This window comes from Balaenoptera musculus, chromosome 12, assembly GCF_009873245.2.
Source record: "Balaenoptera musculus isolate JJ_BM4_2016_0621 chromosome 12, mBalMus1.pri.v3, whole genome shotgun sequence".
Lineage (NCBI taxonomy): Eukaryota > Metazoa > Chordata > Mammalia > Artiodactyla > Balaenopteridae > Balaenoptera > Balaenoptera musculus.
This window is the reverse complement of record NC_045796.1, coordinates 12615246-12636100: the sequence shown is the minus strand read 5'-3', so window position 1 is coordinate 12636100 and position 20855 is coordinate 12615246. Positions and strand designations below refer to the sequence as shown.

Below are 20855 nucleotides of genomic sequence, written 5' to 3'. Positions count from 1 at the left end.
AAAGGTATCTTTGAAGCATTGAATTGTCAAGAAGTGCCATTTGCTTTATAAGGCACCACAATTTAGCTCTAAGTGTAATGTTTAAAATAAGAAATGCTTAGCTTTTATAACTTGCTAATTATCAGGTTTTTCAAAATTAAAAAAAAAGACAAGCAAGCAGATCTTGGCTTGAAAACAGGAACGTGCCAGAGATTTTAAAAGTTAAGAATATAGGTTTTTAATCTGCAAATTGTGGCTAAGTCTCAGTCTGAAAGTGTGTGGTCTTCTGCAGGATGTGTCCGACTCATGATTGGCGTGTCCGCCTGCCTGCCTCCACCCACCACTCCCACCTCCGCCCACCTCCACCCCCCAACCCTTTTCTCAAAGGGGCTTTGTGCCTCCCTACCCCATTTTCAAATGCACTGTCAGAAGATCCTTTACGTGGTAAATCCCTCGTACTTATCATAAGTTAAATGAGATTGAAGCTCAAGAACTGATATTTAAGTGCCCATTGTGCTAGTTTTGTGGGAAAACTTTAATTTACAGTTAAGCATCATCCTTGTGATAAAAGTTTATCCCATGACCACTAACGTCAGTTCTGAAATGATGAAAGAAAATTTGTCCAGGATGGAATATGAGATTCCCTAACGGTCAGTGCTTGACCTGAGCAGTTAATTCCAGAAGAATTATTACCATTACAAGGTGTTGTAGTTGCTGCTGCTCAAAGATGGTGGCATTTACTTGTTATGATGGTTTAGAGTTCTCACTGCAGTGGAAAGGGTCTCATCTTTATCTGTTTAAATCTGTGGATTACGTTAGGACCACAGTTGATTACTGGAATGCAGCAGTTTTATGTGAGCTGCATATTTGTACTCTGTCCTTAAGACTCCTACTGTATGGAGGTTATTGTGGTAGGGTTTTTGTTTTTGAAAAGAGGGAAAAGAGAATAGCAATACAGGACCCTTTCCTTAGAAAATTATAACTTAACTGGAGAGGGCATTTTAGTAATATAGGAACTCTTAAAATAATATGTGGAAAATATAAGAATTTCTTATGCATTATAAGAATTTGATATGCATGTATCAGGAAAATTATTGCAGTTTAATTTTTGAATTTACCTTGGTTCTTAAATTCTTTACTCATCTTTAGGATATCTAAATTCTTAGTGTCTTTTGTTCTTAGGATCCTTTGGTTAGTCCGATAGCTTACTTTTTGTTTCAGGATGTAGCCCTTTCCAGAGTCACTTTAACACCCAGTACATTTTCCTCTTCTGTGCCTTGTCTTTCACATCAATAGTGAAATCCCATCTTCATTTTATTCCATTGCCAAGTTTGTATCCAGAGTGTTCATTTGGTTAACTACAGAACTTTTAATATAATCTTTCTACCAATATCTAGTAGTAGGCATGGGTTGGTAGAGAACAGTGGGAAAGGTAATGGGAATAATAAAAGCATGTGAAATTTGTTTTTATATTTTCCCTTTGTGGTTCAGGAAAGGGAATTTATGTGAAGTAGCTATAAAACATTGCCTTTTTCTTTCTTTTTCATGTATGGGGGAAATCTCTCCTTTTTCTCTCCTGTTTTGATTTTCCAGTGGGAGTTTCAATTGTAACAATTAGTCTATCTTTTTTGTTTCTACCTTGTGAAAATCCCTTAAAGACGTAGCAGTCTTAGTGTTATAAAGGAAGGAAGCCTTCACTAACCCCTCCCTGCCCCCAGTGGTTTAGATCAAGGTTTCTCAGCCTGGACCCTATTGATATTTTGGGCTGGATAATTACGTGTTATGAGGAGCTGTCCTGTGCATTACAGGATGTTTAGCAGCAACCCTGGCCTCTGCCCACTAGCTCGCCCTACTGGGACAACCAGCAATGTCTCCAGATACGACCAAATGCCCCTTGGGGGGCAAAATCGACCATGGTTGAGAATCACGGATTTAGGTCCCCTGTTAAACTGTCTTAAAACACTCTGTGCTTTTCCTTCTAGTGAAAACTACAATTTTAAGTAGTTAGCTGTAATCTTTCCCACGAGATTGTAAATTCCATGAGGACAGTCACCACATACCTTTATTGCTTCATATCCTTGGTACATAGCATAGTGCCTTAGTACATAGTATATGCTAAATAAAGATTTCTTGAATGGATAGATTGATGATATAGTAGGTAGCTGAATGGCCTGGACCAAGGCAGGTAACATTTCTGGACATTTGGTTTTCTCCTCTGTGAAATAAATGACTGATTTGAGGTTTTTAGGTTCCCTATTAGTTGGAAGATTCTTTGACTAATATGAAATTAATGTATTGGAGGACTTAGTATGTATAAGCATTATTTTGAAGGTCATTTTATGGCATTGTAGGCGTATAGGAGTTTAGATGGGAAATTTAAAATCAAAATTCTGATTTGTTTATGGTTTTCACTTCTTACTAAGAGGGGATAGTGGGAAGGGGACTATTCCATTGAAAATTCCAGTTAGATTAAATCCATCCTAAGTTTTGTATTGTGTAATTATGCTATTTTCAAATCCTTTTTGCTTTGTTTTTCACTTTAAAACAACATATGGTAAAAGTTGTGTTTTTAACTAATTTTAAAAATTTAGAATACAAGGATAATTGAGATTGATAATAATGATTTTGGGGACTCTGATTTGAGAGTGTTTCAGTCATTCAGGATTAAATATAAAAATTTTTTGGCAACATTGAAATTCATGAGATATATATAGTTCAGCCGTTTTACTTTAGGCTAGCATTGAGTTTGTTACAGTAATTTTGATTGGCATTTAGGGGACATCTGTATTCCCCCGTCTTCTAAACAGTCATATTTTATGATCACTTGCTCCTTTTTTTTAGAAGTATAGTTGGCTTAGAATTAGTGCTGATATTGCTGCTTGTACGTGGAATTTTAGGTATTTCTTCTGGGCCAGTTTTCCTGTTATTGGACAACAACTAACTCATAATGGTTTGAGAGAATGTAATCAATCTTGACCTTGAACACTGGCTGAGCTCCTGAACTCTTACATGAGCTCATTTTATGTGGTTTCGTTTTCTCAACATCTTTCTCTACCCCTCTCTCTCAGGGTTGCGCCTCTCTACTCCTGCTTGTGCAGACTGCTTTTCCAGCAGCGTGGACACAAGAAGCATAGTAAGATGATTATAACCCGCGTAAGGCAGGCCCTGTGGAAAATACTTAGGGTTAAATTGGTAGTGAAATGATGTCTTGATTATGTGGGAAGTACTTGGGAAGCAGAATAAAGTTTGTCACTTAGAATATGTTGGTAATCTTAAAGAGAACATGTAGGGAATAAGTTGAATTTTTCACAGAAAATAGGTTAAGTGAAAAAAAAGTTACTGTGCTCAGTAGTGAGTATAAATCATACCTGAACTCTTGTGCGTGTACTTGCATTCTGCTCCATGTAGCTTTTTGTATAAGAAATATTACGTATGTATATAATATGAGTAAATTGCAAATCTCTGAATTTGGTAGTAGGAAGTAAAATACATCTTATATTTTGAGGAAGTTCTTCAAACTATAAGATGACAACAGATCATTGACAGATGATGTGTAGTAATGGAAAAACAAGACTAAATCAAATTTCTGATTTTCGAATTATAAAGGAGCAGATTTTGTTAGCGGTACTATTATGAGAAATAAATGCTGGTGAGAAATGTTTCTATAGCTTCTGATTCCTTGTCTGAGTTAGTTCTATCTTAAGTTTGATGGTAAACACAATGCATTTGATCTTTCTGATTCTGAGTTTATGCGTTTATTTCGTCTTTGTAAGTCTACTTTGCCGGTTTCTGATACACCATATTTTAAAGTCAAGGAAGGGTATGTAAATATGTAAATATGTTACAGTATCTACTGTAGGTCAGGAAATACGTTAGGAACTTTGACACTATTTAGTCAGAACGGGGAATATAGATTATTCATGTTTTTAAAAGACAGTTTGTGGCTATTAATTTAATGTATGCCGAATTTGTTTTTAAAATAATTCTGCAACTTAGTATACTTTATAAAGGCTGACTAGTATACTTTATAAAGACTTAGGATTTCATTCATTTGTTTATTCATTTAACCAGTACTTAATGAATGCTTACCATACACCAGCCATTTTTCTGTCTGCTGGGATACAGTTGTAAACAAGACAAGCAAAAAGCATACCCTCTTTGAGCTTATGTTCCTGTAATCCTTTTTCTTTCACCTCATCAGCTTTGTGTGCAATGACCTTGCTGCAGAGCTAGTGAGGCTGGGCAGGCATTACTGACTCTGGGCTTGCTTCTTTGCTAGGAACTGGGTGAGATTGAGCAAAGTAGACTTCTTAAATAAGAATGTGATCTTATATTTTCAACAATGGGGAAATAAGACAAGCTACCCTGTTTTAAACTAAATTGTCTGTCGTATTAAATCTCCATTTGGCATTTTGGAATCATAACTTTTTAGAGAACACAGTTTTAAGGATGTTTTCTTTTGTGAGTGAGATATTAATTAGTCTCCACATGTAAACAATTAAAAAATACTTTTGAGTGGTGACCAAACCCTTATGAATTTGGAAGGATAAATTAATGAATATTTTTATTTTTGAAACAAACTTTTCCTTGATTTGAGTGCATGAGTGCATGAAAAAAATTTGGTGTCTCTCTTTTACTGTCTTCTATAAAGACTAATTTTCTGAATTTGATTTAATTCCTTGGGGCTTGTGAGTGAAGGATGAAAAGTTTGGATCATGTATTTTATGATCTTGGGAACTTGGGAAATGATATAATCTTTTTAATCTGGGTCACAGTATCTAAAAGATTGACCAGTACCCCTGAAACTGATACAAGTTGTATGTCAGCTGTATCTTAATATTTTTAAAAAGGTTGACAGAGTCCTGGTTAATGACTTTCTTTAGTTTAGTAATGTTTTTGATACTGTAAAGTTTTATGGTTAAAAAAAATGATACAGGTATTTGAATTTATTGAAATGGTAAAAAGAATGTTGAATAAGTTAAATTTTTTGCAAACCAAAACACATAGCAAATGTCTAGTTTCTAAAACAGCCACTTGCTATGGTGAAAAAAATATCTGGCTTGTGTAATTTTGAAGTATTTTTTATATACCAAACATTGTTAAAAGTGAGCCACTTTATAATATATAGTGTTTTATGCACCTCTTTTCCCCAACCATTATTATGTTTCTGTGGATCTTTAGGATTAATTTGTGAGAAAAGTAGGATAGGTGCTATCTTCGTTTTACAAACCAGGGAACTGAGGCCTACCATTGTGATTTTACCGAGGAAAAGCAGCTTTGTGTTAGAGCTGAGACTAGAAGGGCCGGGTCTCAACTCCTGGTTGAGATGTAAAGGAGAACCATCTGTGTAAAGGAGAACCATCACTTGATTTTTCACAATTCTTTTTGCTGATATAATGTCCAAATATAAATTAACTATTTTTTCCCACTTTTTAAACTTTATTTTTACGACTTCAGATCTACAGAAAAGTTGCAAGAGTGATAAAGAATTTTTATGTACACTTCATCCTGATTCCTCTATCTAGTTAATTTAATCATATTTGCTTTCTTATTCTCTTTCTCTCTTTACATACACATGAACGACACATGTAAACTTTTTTTCTGAACATTTGGAGGGTAAACTGCAATTAATGCCTTTTACTTCTAAATATAACTGTATTTTCTGAAAACAAGGACCTTCTCTTATGTAACCATAGTACAGTTACCAAAATCAGGAAATTAATATTGATATAATGCAGTTGTCTGCAGACCTTCAGATTTCACTGTCTGTACCAGTAACGTCCTGAATAAAGAGAGTAAATCTAAATCCTACATCACACCTTGCATTCACTTGTCATGTCTGTCTAGTGTCCTTTAATCTGGAGCAGTTGGTTATTACTTTGTCTTTTGTGACCTTTGATGATTGATGAGAATAGGCCAGTTATTTTTAGAATTCCCTCAATATGGATTTGTCTGCTGTTGCTTCATGATTAGTTTAAGGTTATGCTTCTTTAGCAGGAATAATCCAGAAGTAATATTTTGTCCTCAGGAAGCACATGATGTCTATTTATCCCATTAGTAGGGATGTTGACTTTTTTCTTCAAGGTTTCTCCATTGTAAAATTACTGTTTTTCCCTTGTGGCAGATACCTTTTTTTAAAATTAATTAATTTATTTATGGCCACGCCATGCGGCTTGCAGTCTTAATTCCCCAACCAGGGATCGAACCTGTGCCCCCTGCAGTGGAAGCACGGAGTCCTAACATCAAACTTCACTCTTTCTTGCCTGAATCGGGACTAAGATGGTTGTCAGATTTTCTAAGTCTATTGTTTATTTATTATTGGCAGTCCATAAGAGCTTTTCCTTCTCCCCATTTATGTATTTATGCATATCGGTATGAACTCAAAGATTCCTTTTTTATTCATTGGGGTGTTTTGATGTCAGAGCTCCTTCAAGCTGGCGCCTGTGTCATTTCGACATGTGCTTATCATTTTTTGAGTACTCACTTTCTTGTATAATAAGATATTCCCACCCCAGCTCTGGAATCAGCCATTTCTCTGAGGAACCCTAGTTTCTTCTGGTGGTTATCTGTTAACAGATTGAGCTAGAAATTGTGTATATGTCTGAATATGCATATATGTGTATATATATATATACATATATATACACACACACACACACAAATTTTTGTTGTTTATCCATCTGCCTATCTAAAAAGCCATGAGTTCTTCCTATCTCCAATAACAGTCCAACACTGTAGGGTTCATTCTGGCCTTTCCCTTTTGCAAATCTGTAGTTCCTTTCTCTGACAGTGAGAAAACGAGTTCCCATTATCCACAATATATTTACTTACTGTTTTATCAATCCTAAAATTACTTATTGTTTTATCAGTCCTAAAATACGCAGAAAGTAGTTTCAGAATTCTAAACCATAGGTCTGAAAACAAACCTATTAACTAGAATTTAGTATTTGTTTATAGTTCATCTTTTTAAGCCTGAGGATATATAGTCAAAATGCAGTGTTCAAAAATTGCTTTGTTAGTTTTTTCTCCCTTAATGTAGTCTTGCTATTCTTTTGAAATACAATTTGGCATTTTTTGGGTTTTTTTTCTGTTTGTATTCCTTTGTTTTTTCCTCCCTCCGTTTTTGTGATGTTTTAGTATGTAAAATATTAAACATAGATTAACTTTAATCCTCCTTTACTTCTTATTAGTCTCAGCGTTATAACCACTTATGCTCTGGTGAAAAAAAAAAAAGAAATGAAACAAAAAACCATTTCCTTAGTATTCATCAAATCAAATAAACCAAAATTTAGAGGTTTAGATATGGAGAAGGTCTTAGGTGAAAAATATGTTTCTAGTAACAGAGATTCAATTCATAGGTGAAAGTACGTATTCAAAAAACTTTCATTCTCTTTTGAATGGAATCTCCATTCACGGTTTCTGTAGAGGGCCAGATGGTAAATATTAGGTTTTGTGGGCCGCTTATGGTCTCTTTTGCATAGTCTTGCTGGTTTCTCACAGTTCTTTTAAAATGTAAGACCATTCTTGGCTTGAGGGCCTACAAAAATAGGCCATGGGCCATACACTTATGGCCTTACTGCACTCTGAAACCTAAGAACTTGGTTAATAGCATGCTACTTGCAAATCAGAATTATAATTGAGCAGGAAGATATATTCTTTTATAGGCTTTATAAGCCTTTTTGACATCAAAAACAGAAACAAAATAACTTAAAAAGCTGCCTTAGTGAAAATATTTATTCAACATGTTTTTTGAGCACCTACCACCATGTGCAGATTTGCAGACACTATTCTAGGCTCTAGAGATGTAAGTGTACAGAACACACACACACACAAAAACCTCTGTCCTCTGGAGTTTACGTTCAGTTTTTTGTGTGGGTGTGTACTGGAAATGAACGTTTCTTGTTTTTCCACATTTAGTGACTTCTGATCGACTAAAAGTTTTTTTCGTATTAATTGCAGAGTGAGCATTCTTTCTTGAAAACTTGATAAAAAATGCAGCAAAGGGAGCAGACTTTTTTTTTTTTTTTTTTTAGGGAGCAGACTTTTAAAAGCTTTGTTCATTTCTTCCTGTCTCCCAGTCATGATACTTTCATTGTGTAGCTACACTAACTCACTAAAGGAAGAGAAGAGAAACCTCATTAATTGGGCACACAACCCAGACCTAATTTAGTGACGAGTACACACGTGTTACAGATTCTTAAAAAACTGTTCAACAATGTACATAACAGTAAATCAGCTAATCTTCCTTTACTGCTTTAATGAATGAATGAGAATTTTTTTTAATTAATTAGTTTATTTATAAATTATTTTTGGCTGCATTGGTTCTTGCTGTGCTTGGGCTTTCTCTAGTTGCGGCGAGCGGGGGCTATTCTTTGTTGATTGCGATGCGCAGGCTTCTCATTTGCGGTGGCTTCTCATTTGCGGTGGCTTCTCTTGTTGCGGAGCACGGGCTGTAGGCGTGCGGGCTTCAGTAGTTCTGTTGCACGGGCTTAGTTGCTATGCGGCATGTGGGATCTTCCTGGACCAGGGATCGAACCTGTGTCCCCTGCATTGGCAGGGGGATTCTTAACCACTGCGCTACCAGGGAAGTCCGAGAATGTTTTTTAAAGTATTGCCCAAAGTTAAGGACCACTGTGAAAGTAGTTGCCTGTGTAGTTTTCTTGAAATAGGGAGAAAGTCTCCTGCTAATATGCATTTACCTAATAAAAGCTTTAAAACTAATAAAAGCTAATAAAAGCTTTAAAACTATGTGCAGGTTATCTATCTTGTGCCTGGCTAAATACCAACACCTTTGAATAAAAATCATCAAAATGAGTTTTTACCATGTTGTATGTTAGTTGCTGAAATGACTTCTAGCTTTGAGTAGTTTTTCTATAAGCATTTAGTAAACCAGTTAGTGCACCCCCCTTTTAATGCTTTATTGAAATACGAGTGACTGCTTTTTTAAGGATTATTAACATGTTTGGCTTTGTTTTTTTACACCAAGAAAAGTGGTTTTTATTTTTATAGCAATTCCTCTTATTGGGCAGAATTTTCCAAATTCTTGTTCCCATTCTGTCAGAGAACTGAGAACCTCTTTTAGAGGCCTCTCTCTGCTTTGGTGGCAATTACAAGAACAAGAGTTGTGACCAACTTAGCTGAAGAGGATTGATATCCCAAAGGAGTAGGCCAGAGGCTGCCCCATCATTCCTAGTACAAAATTTCCCAGTCAGTACTTGGATTCATTTGCAAAATCAAAGGATTAGATATCTCAGGCATCTTAGAGCTGTTAACAGAGAGTGGTTCCAAATAATTCTGTGAGTGCTTCCTTTATTTTGCTAGTCCCTCAAGATTGTCAGACAATTTTTTCATTCTATTTTAACTATAATACAGTTTTCAAATTGCTAGAATGCAGTAATAACCCACGAAGGTTCTAATGTAATAGCAACTAGTGGTTGGAAGGAATGCTGGAAAGTAGTGGCTGGTCCTTTGAGCCTTGTTATTTATGCGTATTTGCCATCTATCAGGCATTGTATTCTGCAGAGTGGTTACCAGGTTAATCAGATACCTATGTCCTTTTTCTCAGACAGCTTATATTTTAATAGGGGTGGGGTTGGGAATGGACCACCACAAGGGGTAAGAAGCTAACGTGGTATGAATACTATGATACAAAGAGTAGTGGTGTAGACAGTTTATAAACAGTATGTGTATACTCTTCTGTGTATATCATGTTGTACACAGTATGATGGAGGAGACATTGTGTAAGGCAAAGGCTAAAGATCATATTCAAGGAAATGGCAGCTTTGGGTAGGGGAGGTGGTTGGGAGGACTGCTGGAGGGGTAGGCAAGGGTCTTCTGATGAAGGGTCTTTGTATACTATGCACAAGACCTCATTTTTAATCAGAAGGGAATGGAGATTCTGAAGGGTTTTTAATAAAAGCACAAGTTTTAAATTTGTATTTTAGAATGATGATTAATATCTTTGCGGAACAGGGCAGGTCAATGGAGGGGTGAGATTGAGGGAAGGAAGGTTAAATTAGTATAGAGAAGATGAGCTCAACTACAGTAATAATGGGGAAGAGATGACTAGATGAACGCAAAATAAATTTAGTAATAATAGGGAGCTGGATATAAGGAAGAGGGTGGTGCCACAGGGCTTTGGCTGAGTGACAATGTAGATAAAATGATATGGTACCAATCATTAATAGGGCAAATCAGGAGGAGCAAAACACTAGAGGAGAAAGATAATTTGGTGGGTTGGATGAGGGATCATTTTTTCCACCTAGAATAAAAGAGTATGGAAGGAGGATTGAAATCACCCATATCTCAACCACCCAAAGACAGTGTAACTAGTTTGTTGAATACAGTTGTAGTTTTGAGCATCTTGAAGATTTGGTGTCTTTGGGACATCAAGGTGGAGATAACCAGCTGGATATAGATCAAGCACTTAGAGAATAGGCTAGAGATGGAGATTAGGAGGAGATGATGTAGAAAAAGAAGAGAAAAAGGCTTGGGGCAAAATCTTTTAGTATCTTTTATCTTACTCAGTTTTTTTTTTTTTTCTTTGTTGTTTTAGATAAGGATTGACCCTCTCTATCATATTGTATTTGTGAATGTAAGGACATTTTAAAGCAACTCTGCTTGGAATTTGCCTGATTTTAAATTCTGTTTATACAACCAGATGTTCTGATATGCAATTAGAAGTTAAGTAGTAAATTGCATGGTCTATGAATAAAATTAAAGATTTAAATTTTGTTTAATGAAACTTTATTAGAATTCCTTAACATTGAGCCTACTTGTATCATTGAGTGTTTTCTTAGCTCCTCTTGGTCACGTTTTTTATCATAACTCTGTCTGCAATAACCAATTTATTGTGAACATGGAATTGTGGTGAATTTAAATACTGTATTATTAGAAATAGAACCCATATTTATTTGAGAAATTCCAGCTAATATGGTTTGTAATGAAGAGGATTGACAAATGAATTATTCTTTCTCTTGTTCTCATTTTGGCCATTTCACGGTTAATAGATTACTTATCAGTTATTTAGTACCTCTAAAATTAAGAGGAGGTAAAATTCACATCTTTTTATTTTAATGTTACAAAAAACATAGGAAAGAACTGAAATTAAAGGAAGGTGGTTGTTTTGGATTCCTGGGGAACTTTAAACTGAAGACTTATTTTTGTATATGTACATGTTTGTTTATATTTATACATTTTGTTTTCTCTCGTGGAGAATCATTTCTGTTCTCTTTGATTTTAGAATGGGGTAGCTAAAGACCATTACACTCATGTTAAGCATTTGTAGTTATAGGTTCTTTGATTGGGTTTCTTGTTTACTTCCTTGTTAATGCTTAAACTTGATTTCCAGAAATTACAAATTTTAGACCTGAAACACTTGTGATAGTATATCATTTAATAGACAGATGAAGAATCAAGACCCAAAGGTGATGAAACTTGTTAAGAATCACAGTTTATGAGAGGTGTATAGTTAGCTGCCAAATAAGAAGAAATTTCTGTTCTCTGCGTCTCGGTTCATTGTTTTCACTTTTTCAGTATAATTTTTTGAGTGAGATTTCGGTAGTGTTCATGTATGTTGTAGGTGGAGGAGGAGTGGGAATTGGTGATTCTTAGTAAATTATTATCCCTTTATGCTAACCCTGGACCAGAATGAGGAACAAACTACTAGGCTGCTGCTTTCCTGCTCATAAAATAGGGCGCCAGAGGAAAACACGCACTCCTTGGCAGAGAGGTATTGTACAATGACACCCACCTAGCCAGCAGTTTTCTAGCAACCCAGCCCTCTGCAGAAAAGTAAAAAAAGCCTTTTTTACTTATCTTATACCTTCTTCGTAGGAGAGGGATACAGTTACTCTATAAGCCTGTATCATTAGCATGTTTCTGATTTTCATTTTAATAATGGTGGCTACTCTGTAACTGCTTTCTTTAAATTTTCATAGACTACTGTTTAGAAAGCTCCTTGTACAGGTATTTTAAGGCACAACAATGCTACAAAATTAATGTGGTTGCTTTCAAAGTAAGATGTGATAGATTACAGTTGGCAAGGAAGGAGGTAGTTGTTTTGCCATTTATAAAATGTGATTAGACAAGATAACTTTTAGGATCTCTTAAATATTACCCCTAATGAATAAGTTTTCTAATTAATTTTTCTTAGCTTCAGTTTACTCATTTTAAAAATAGGGATAGTGATACCTTCCCTGACTACCTCTCAGAATTGGTTTAAATATTTAAAATATTGGCTGGTTTGAAATATTCAAAAAAGTTGGTGTATATAAAATTTTAAATATTCAGAGAAGTTGGTTTTAATATATAAAATTGTAAAATAATTTTATAAAGTACTTGGAAAGCTAAAGAATACTAGTTCTAATATTCTTAGTTTCTAGAGAAAACTAAAGAGTACTAAGAAAAGTAGTTGTTTTTTTTTTTTTTTTTTTAAAGCTGCTACTGGGAACATTTACTGTCATTGTGGATGTCTCTTTTGCCCTGGAAAGTATTTTCATATTGTAACATTTTAATAATAGATAAAAGTTTTGGAGAGTATGAGCTATAAAGTGCTGTATTATAGTCAACATATTTTCCAGGTTGGAGAAATATTTATAAGTTGAACAAAACTTTTGAATATCAGACAGTAACAAAATACAGACCATGATGTATTTTGGACCAGTATTATTTTTGGTCATCATTTATAAGAATTTCAATGTTCTGCTAAATCCAGCAAGGCTTTTAAGATGATCAATTTTAAATAGTTACTAGGAGTATAATTTTGCACCAGATTGTATTTAAAGTATGTATGTCACATATATACATGTACACGTTTACATTTATATATACACACACAAACACACATATAGATGCGTATAGAACATTCTGAAAAGTAGCCTACCAGCCTTTTAGCAGTGGTTGTTTCTTAAGAGAGAAGTAGGTCGATAGGGTGCAGCGAATGAGAGTTTTCAGTGTTTGGAATTTTTCATTCAGCATCTGTTACCATACCAGTTTTGTAATATTTCCCTCAAACCCAAAATATTATGTGTCTTAGCTTTGGGGAGAAAGATGGAGTTGGTCTGTTTTAATGTTATTTGAATTAAATCCTTTAGAGAAAGTGAGCTTCCTTGTTAAGGGTTGGAAGACTCTTAAAACTTGATCAGTAGGCATATAAGCTTCATAATCTGTTGTCCTTAAATTTTCTTGGTTATTATTATTAGTTAGGTTGATGCTATTACATGGTTGTCTCCACGGTCATCTACCATCTCACTCAGCGACTCAGTTGTGTATGTTTAGTTGGATGCTACTTGAAGGACTTTGCTTTGTTTTTGGAAACTGAGTGTTGGGGTAGCCAGAAGAACTGGGTTTGAGACGTGGCTCTGTAGCTTAATACCAGTTTGAATTTAGTTAGGTCATTTACCCTAAGTGTATATATCTGTAAAATGAGAATAATAAATACTAATCTTACTGGGCCATTCTGAAGGTAAAAGTGATATAGCATGTATAACATGATAGTGCTTAATAGTTGACAGAGTGCCATAGAGATGAAAAGTAATATTTACTTTAAAGATTTTTTTTTTATATATATAAATTTATTTATTTATTTTTGGCTGCATTGGGTCTTCATTGCTGCACACGGGCTTTCTCTAGTTGTGGTGAGCGGGGGCTACTCTTCGTTGTGGTGCGCAGGCTTCTCATTGCGGTGGCTTCTCTTCCTGCAGAGCACGGGCTCTAGGCATGCAGGCTTCAGTAGTTGTGGCGAGTGGGCTCTAGAGTGCAGACTCAGTAGTTGTGGTGCACGGGCTTAGTTGCTCTGTGGTGTGTGGGATCTTGGACCAGGGCTGGAATCCGTGTCCCCTGCATTGGCGGTTGGATTCTTAACCACTGCGCCACCAGGGAAGCCCATAATATTTATTTTTATCTTCTTTATTATGCTACTGCCTATCTCTTTTTTTTAGTCTCTGCATTTGTTGCTTATATTTCTGAAATGATTTTACTGTAAGGCCTGCTAGGCTTTTGGTCTACTTATTCTCTCTCTGATATTTAGTGTTCAGTATTTTATTCTTCTTCAACTCTTAGCTCTTCAGGAAAGACTGTAATTTTGCTTTTCTCTTCTGGGGTTCAGTCCCATATCTTCTAGGTATTATGTGTTCATAAAATGGCATTGTTATCACCCCAATCTAAATTTGTCTTTCTTCTACAAACTTACTTTTAGACTTCCTCTTTATGTCAGTAGTAAAAATGTGTTCCCGAACACTCAGACCTGAAAACTTGGAATTTTCATAAGTGCCTCTCTTTTATTTGTATCTTTTCAGTCATGAAATCCAATGAATTATTTTTAAAAATATGTTTTGCATCCTTCCCTTCCCTTTTATTCTGTTCAAATACTTTGGTCCATGTCTTCATAACTCCGCACTTGGTTTGTTATAGTCAGTTTTTAATTGGCTTTTAATTTATTATTCTCTGTTCTCTCTTGTTCATACAGTACAACTACATTTTTTAAGATTACTAGGTTAATTTTTACTAGGTTAATCTCTTTGAACAACTGTTCTGTTTGAATCACTTTGTATTTTGAAAAACCATTAAGATTCCTTTGCCTTCAACTGTGCAGATTTCTTAACTGTGGATTTAATGCTTTTTATAAGACTATTTTATAAATAAATTATTTATAAATATTTATAAGTAAATATTATCAATATGTTTATCATAGGCATTGCATATTTGGAAATGCTGAGAAATAGGAAGATTTACTATATGCAAAGCTATGCTATACACTGTGTATTCCCATCTTTGTGTCTTGTTTTTGGTACTTAGTGATACTCCAGTAGGAAAGCACAGCAGTCTGTTGAGATTTTAATGCATTCCCATTAGGAAATAGCCACTTCTCCAATCCTTTGTGAAAATTACTGCTTGTCAAGAGATTTATTGATGAGTATGCTATATGTGTAAATAGTGTAGAAGCAGAATCACAGCTGTAACAGGAATGCTCTCTTTTTCCAATCAGTCCATTTCACTTCCATTTTCTTTATTAAACCTTTTATTTGTTGTTTCTAACTACATTTCATTTGTCTGAATACCTTCCCCAGTAGCATTTTTTATTTTGGCACTAAATTATGCCCCGTGTTCTTGTTTTCATGAGGCAAAGTCTTAAGGTCCTCATGGATCCCCCCCCCCTTTTTTTTTTAATTTTAAATTTATTTATTTATTTATTTTTGGCTGTGTTGGGTCTTCGTTTCTGTGCGAGGGCTTTCTCTAGTTGAGGCGAGCGGGGGCCACTCTTCATCGCGGTGCGCGGGCCTCTCACTACTGCGGCCTCTCTTGTAGCGGAGCACAGGCTCCAGACGCGCAGGCTCAGTAGCTGTGGCTCACGGGCTTAGTTGCTCCGTGGCATGTGGGATCCTCCCAGACCAAGGCTCGAACCCGCGTCCCCCGCATTGGCAGGCAGACTCTCAACCGCTGCGCCACCAGGGAAGCCCTGGATCCCCCATTTTTAAATACTAGTTTGGTATGTTATTCCTTTGTTAAATGAGTATGGGAACGTGTGGGAAGAAAAAGATGCTCAGTCACTAATGGTTAAGTAAATTGTTTCCCCATACACCAGCTTTTTAATGTACACACTTCGGATTAGTATTCCAAAAAATTACCTGTGATTACATTTTAGAGACCTTTGGGATCGTTAGTGAATTGTCAAAGCTGACAGTGGTAAATCTCAGAATATGAAGAATCTGCTATATTAGAGTAATGGTATGTCTGTGACCCTCCCCTTCCACTTCAGTAAATTGTTAGATAGTTGAGGTGAAGGTCTTTATGTTATCTTTTATCCCCTGAAGGGCTTAATATATTGTGCATATCTACAGTAGCTAATCAGTGGATGTTGGTTTGATTTAAGTCACCGATTAGCTTTGACCTGTTAATCAGTTCAGTTTGGCTTTGTATTTCCCAGTTCTTTTTGTTCTATTTGTTTTTAGTTGGTTTTGTTTTGTTTTTAGTTGGTTTTACCTTGAAAATAAAGCTTGATTGATCTGAGTAAGATTATTGCATGAGTGCTTATGATTAACTCTCAAAGTAAATTTGAAAGTGAGTACACAATGGGGATTGTTGTACGTCAATTACAAGTTATATTGAGATTATTTCAGAGTGAGACATTCCACTCCTTTGAAATAGTTCTTTATTTCCATGAATATTGGCATAGGATTATAGATACAGGGTTGCAGAGATCATTAAAAGTAAAGTTTGGGGGGATGGGAGTAAAGAAATGTATGTCATAACTCTGGCTTTGGCATTCCGCTCCTTTGAGCACAATAGATCTGTTGCATTCAGGTGAATTTAGATATGAAGAAGCTGGATAGATTTATTTTTCTAGCTGTATTTGGTTACCTGATTATCTTTGGAACCTAGTAAGCTAATTTATCAAAGTTAAATCAGCTTATATTTGAATAACTAATATGTGCAAGGAAGTTTTTGCGTTTAATTCTTATATTTATGAAGTTGCAGTTATTGCAGATATTTTCTATTTGTCATGTAACATTAGACATCTCCATATTTCTGCATTAATAATGTGTATATCAGGTTAACTTTCTCTCTTAGTATACCTTACTAAATCTCTCTTCCTGGACATTTTTTTTTTTAACTGCCATATAAAATGTTGATGTAAAAATAATCATGATTATGGCCTTTTGCTTCTTAAAATGTGTAAAGTCACTGGTGAAATTTTATAGCTCTTATATATACTGCCATACTGTCTTTTTCTTCCAGATACTGTAGTTTTCAGTTCTAAAATTTCCATTTGGTTCTTTTTTGTAGTTTCTCATTCTGTGCTGAAAACTTCTATCTTTGCATTTATTTCAAGAGTTTTCTCCTTTACCTTATTTAGAATGATTATAACTTCTTTAAAGTCCTTGACTGATAATTCCAACATCACCGTCATTTTGGTGTTGGCATCTGTTGATTATTTTTTCCCTTGATCAGTGTGGACAGATTTTCCAGGGCAGTGAGAGAGAGAGAGAGAGGGAGAGAGTGTGTGTGTGTGTGTGTGTGTGTGTGTGTTTTGGTATGTCAAGTAAGTTTGGCTTGTATACTAGACATTTTCAATATTGTATTGTAGTATTTTATTAAAATCCTCTGAAGAATGTTGATTTTTGTTTAGCAGGTATTCAACTTGGTTTGCTTCAGGTTGCAAGTTCTGTCTTGCCTTTTTGGGTGGTTCCAATGTCAGTTCAGTTTTCAAAGCATTTCTTTTGCTGTTTAGGTGTGCCCAGCATATGTGCCACTCAGTTGTCTAGGAATTGGGTAATGGTTTACATAGATATTAGTTCTCAAAGCCTCTGCTGGGCTTCTTTGGGTCTGTTTCACACAGGCACAATTTTAGGACAAGCCCAGGACTTACATTGGGCTCCTCTCTATCTCTCTCTGGGGTTCCCATACTCTCTCCAGATCCCAGGGCATCCTTTTCCTTGTTCTCTGGCCAAAAAGTCCGGTTTCTCTCCAGGTTTAGCCTTCAGAGTGAAGTGGCAAGAGAGAGAAGAAAATGGTATTTTTGGATAGTAGGGGCCCTTTTCCTGTCTGGAGATGGCTTTTCTCTTGGCGTTTTTGGTGCTGGGGTGGCAACAGTGGCTGTCCTTTAACCTTTAGCAGGGCCTGGGAAGAAAAGGGGGAGGAGGAGTTTCTTCCCTCACCCCTGCTTCCCCAGTAGTGTGGACGATTCCTTTTACCTAGTCTTCTGGCTAGATGAAGGGGGTTTCCCCTAGTATTGTGTTTTTAATTCTGGTATTGGCTGCACCATTTAATAATGCCGGCTCTGGGATAACAGCCCGGAAATAACAGAGGAACACAAAACACTGCGAAATTTTTTACCTTAACATCCACACACAGCTCCCCGCCCCGCTGTAACTGGTCATTATTCAAGTTTGACTCCAGTGGGCTTGGTGTTCCCTTTTACAGAGTCCTCAGGTAGTTGTTTTTTATATGTAGTCAGTAGGGTTTACTTGTAATCAGTGAGAGAGAGAAAGGCTACAGTTGCTTACTCCATCTTGGCTGACTGTAACTCCTGTGTACTTTTTTTAAGAGTATTTTTTAACACCCCTTTTCCAGGGACTTGGGAAGGTTGTATAAATTTGGATGTTGGATTAAAGGACCATGCAAATAAGTTCTTGCGGCCTAAATTTAGTTCTTTAAATGGTAATATTTTGGGGGGAGAGATGATAGTTTTTCTTTGTTACTAACACAGTTTTAAGCTATAATTTAGATTCTAAAATAGGTTCCTTTTTGACAGTATTTAAAATCATAATATTAACCTTAGATGTCTGCCATGCTTGAGAAATGGGATATTCTGCTTAATAATATAACAGGTTAATTATTTATGTGAAACTGCTTGTAGCCGATAGCAAAAGATAATTATTTATGAAGGATATAAACATTTGTATTTGTCATAATAATCGTGTTAGCACCTTCATATATCAAATTCTGGCTTTTTGTTTTTCATTTTCTGCTTTTTTTTAAATTAGAGGATCTCTAACCGCCCCCGCCAAAGCTTGGTGTATAGATTTGATCTTACTGGACAGATGTTTGCATAATTCAGATTTATAATTAAAAAAAAAATAGGCATCATTTCCTTTTATAATATCTTACATTTTTAAAAAAAGGGATTCTGGGGCTTCTCTGGTGGCGCAGTGGTTAAGAATCTGCCTGCCAATGCAGGGGACACGGGTTTGAGCCTTGGCCTGGGAAGATCCCACATGCCGCACAGTAACTAAGCCCAGGAGCCACAACTACTGAGCCCACGTGCCACAACTGCTGAAGCCCGCGCGCCTGGAGCCCGTGCTCTGCAACAGGAGAAGCCACCGCAATGAGAAGCCCACGCACCACAAGGACAGTAGCCCCCGCTTGGCGCAACTAGAGAAAGCCCATGGGCAGCAACAAAGACCCAACACAGCCAAAAATAAAATAAATAAAATGAATAAATTAAAAACAGAAAAATTAGAGAAGCTGCCATCCTTTTAAAAAAAACAAAAAAGGGATTCTAGATTTGAGATTCTGAAAAAGATGTACAATTTTGCATACTCTTCACCATATCACATTATTACCTTCATTATGTACTTAACTGTACTCTGCAAAGTGTGTCTATTTGTTTATTAGAATGTTGTCCATTGCCAAAAGCAGCCCATTAGTTCCATGAGAACAGAGACTGTCTACCTGTTCTATTGGATCCATAGTGCCTGGTGCTAATTGAGTATATTTGGAATGAGTGATGAATTGTTGGATCATAGATGATTTGCGTTTTCTGCCGTCTTCATGCTTTTTTTGCATTTTCCAGTTTTTCCATAGTAATTTTTTTTTAAATGAATTTATTTATTTATTTATTTTTGGCTGTGTTGGGTCTTCGTTGCTGCGCGTGGGCTGTCTCTAGTTGCAGCGAGCGGGGGCTATGCAGTGCGTGGGCTTCTCATTGTCGTGGCTTCTCTTGTTGTGGAGCACAGGCTCTAGGCACGCGGGCTTCAGTAGTTGTGGCTCCTGGGCTCAGTAGTTGTGGCTCGCGGGCTCTAGAGCGCAGGCTCAGTAGTTGTGGCACACGGACTTAGTTGCTCCGCAGTATGCGGGATCTTCCCAGACCAGGGCTCGAACCCGTGTCCCCTGCATTGGCAGGCGGATTCTTAACCACTGTGCCACCAGGGAAGTCCCATAGGAAAATATTTTTATAACCAGAAAAAAGTTATAAGATTTTTTTTTTAAAGGTGATTATTTTTTATGTTCTATTCATCTACTGGTTTTTAGGTATTATGTAACATTTCAGGTTTTGTGCTTTGGTGTTTGCAATTATGGCCTTCCCCCCTCCGCCCCGCCCAGAGATGCATTTGAAACTTTGTTCTGAAGTTTTCATGCTGGCACAATATTTAGTGTAAAATTGGGAGTTCTGCCTTTGTTAAAAGCCTGATCTGGTGGTCCTCACAGTATATCTGTGATGTATCTTTTATTTAGCCTTTGCTCTTTAAAACATTCTGATTGCTCAAGAATATTGCTACTTCAGTAGAAGTTAACCCAAGTTTATAAAGAGCTTCGTTTCAAATACTTTTTACAAAGAAATTTACTTTTAAAACCTTAGGAAAATGTCGATATTGGTCACATTATTCTTTTAGAATGTGCTTTTCTTAATGTTGGATCTACTACTGTTTTTCTTAATGTTGGACAGACTACTGTTAGTCTAATGTTAATGTTCTCTGGTCACATTTTGTCATGTCCTGTGAGTCTGATTTTATATGTCACTTTTTTACATGCTTGTATTATCAGATAGTTTATATTGTATTCCAAACCAGAAGTAATATGGAAGATTGTGCTATGTAAAGAAAGGAGAACTCATATGTCAGGGAGTGGGAAGTGTTGGATGTGGAGAATGCCTAGTTTTTGACCTGTTGAGGTAAAATTTGTAATGAGGTGTATTGGTTCTCAGGTATTAAAGTTGGTGAATACTATGCTCTTGAAAATGACTATCAGTGAAGCAAGTCTCTTATTTACTTTTTTTTTTTTTATAAATTTATTTATTTTTATTTTTGGCTGCGTTGGGTTTTCGTTGTTGCACGAGGGCTCTCTCTAGTTGCAGCCAGTGGGGGCTACTCTTTGTTGCGGTGCATGGGCTCCTCATTGCGGTGGCTTCTCTTGTTGCGGCACGTGGGCTCAGCTGCTGTGGCTCACGGGTTCTAGAGCACAGGCTCAGCAGTTGTGGCGCACGGACTTAGTTGCTCCGCGGCATGTGGGATCTTCCCGGACCAGGGCTCGAACCCGTGTCCCCTGCATTGGCAGGCGGATTCTTAACCACGGCACCACCAGGGAAGCCCTCTTATTTACTTTTTATTCCTATATGCAAAATACTGAATTTCTATTTTGAAAGTTAGGAAAAGACA

At 36.4% G+C, this 20855-nt stretch overlaps 1 protein-coding gene across 7 annotated transcripts in view; it reads left to right on the top strand.

Annotated features, from left to right (window-relative positions):
• Positions 1-20855, top strand: part of SCAF8 (SR-related CTD associated factor 8) — a 201286-nt gene that overhangs the window by 3746 nt on the left and 176685 nt on the right. The window contains exon 2 of one of the 7 annotated variants that reach the window (XM_036871923.1): positions 3048-3132. The exons of the other annotated variants lie outside the window; for them this stretch is intronic. Coding sequence (XP_036727818.1) covers positions 3118-3132 — 15 coding nt within the window. The 5' untranslated portion in view covers positions 3048-3117. The remainder of the gene's footprint in view (positions 1-3047; positions 3133-20855) is intronic. 7 annotated transcript variants of the gene reach the window in all.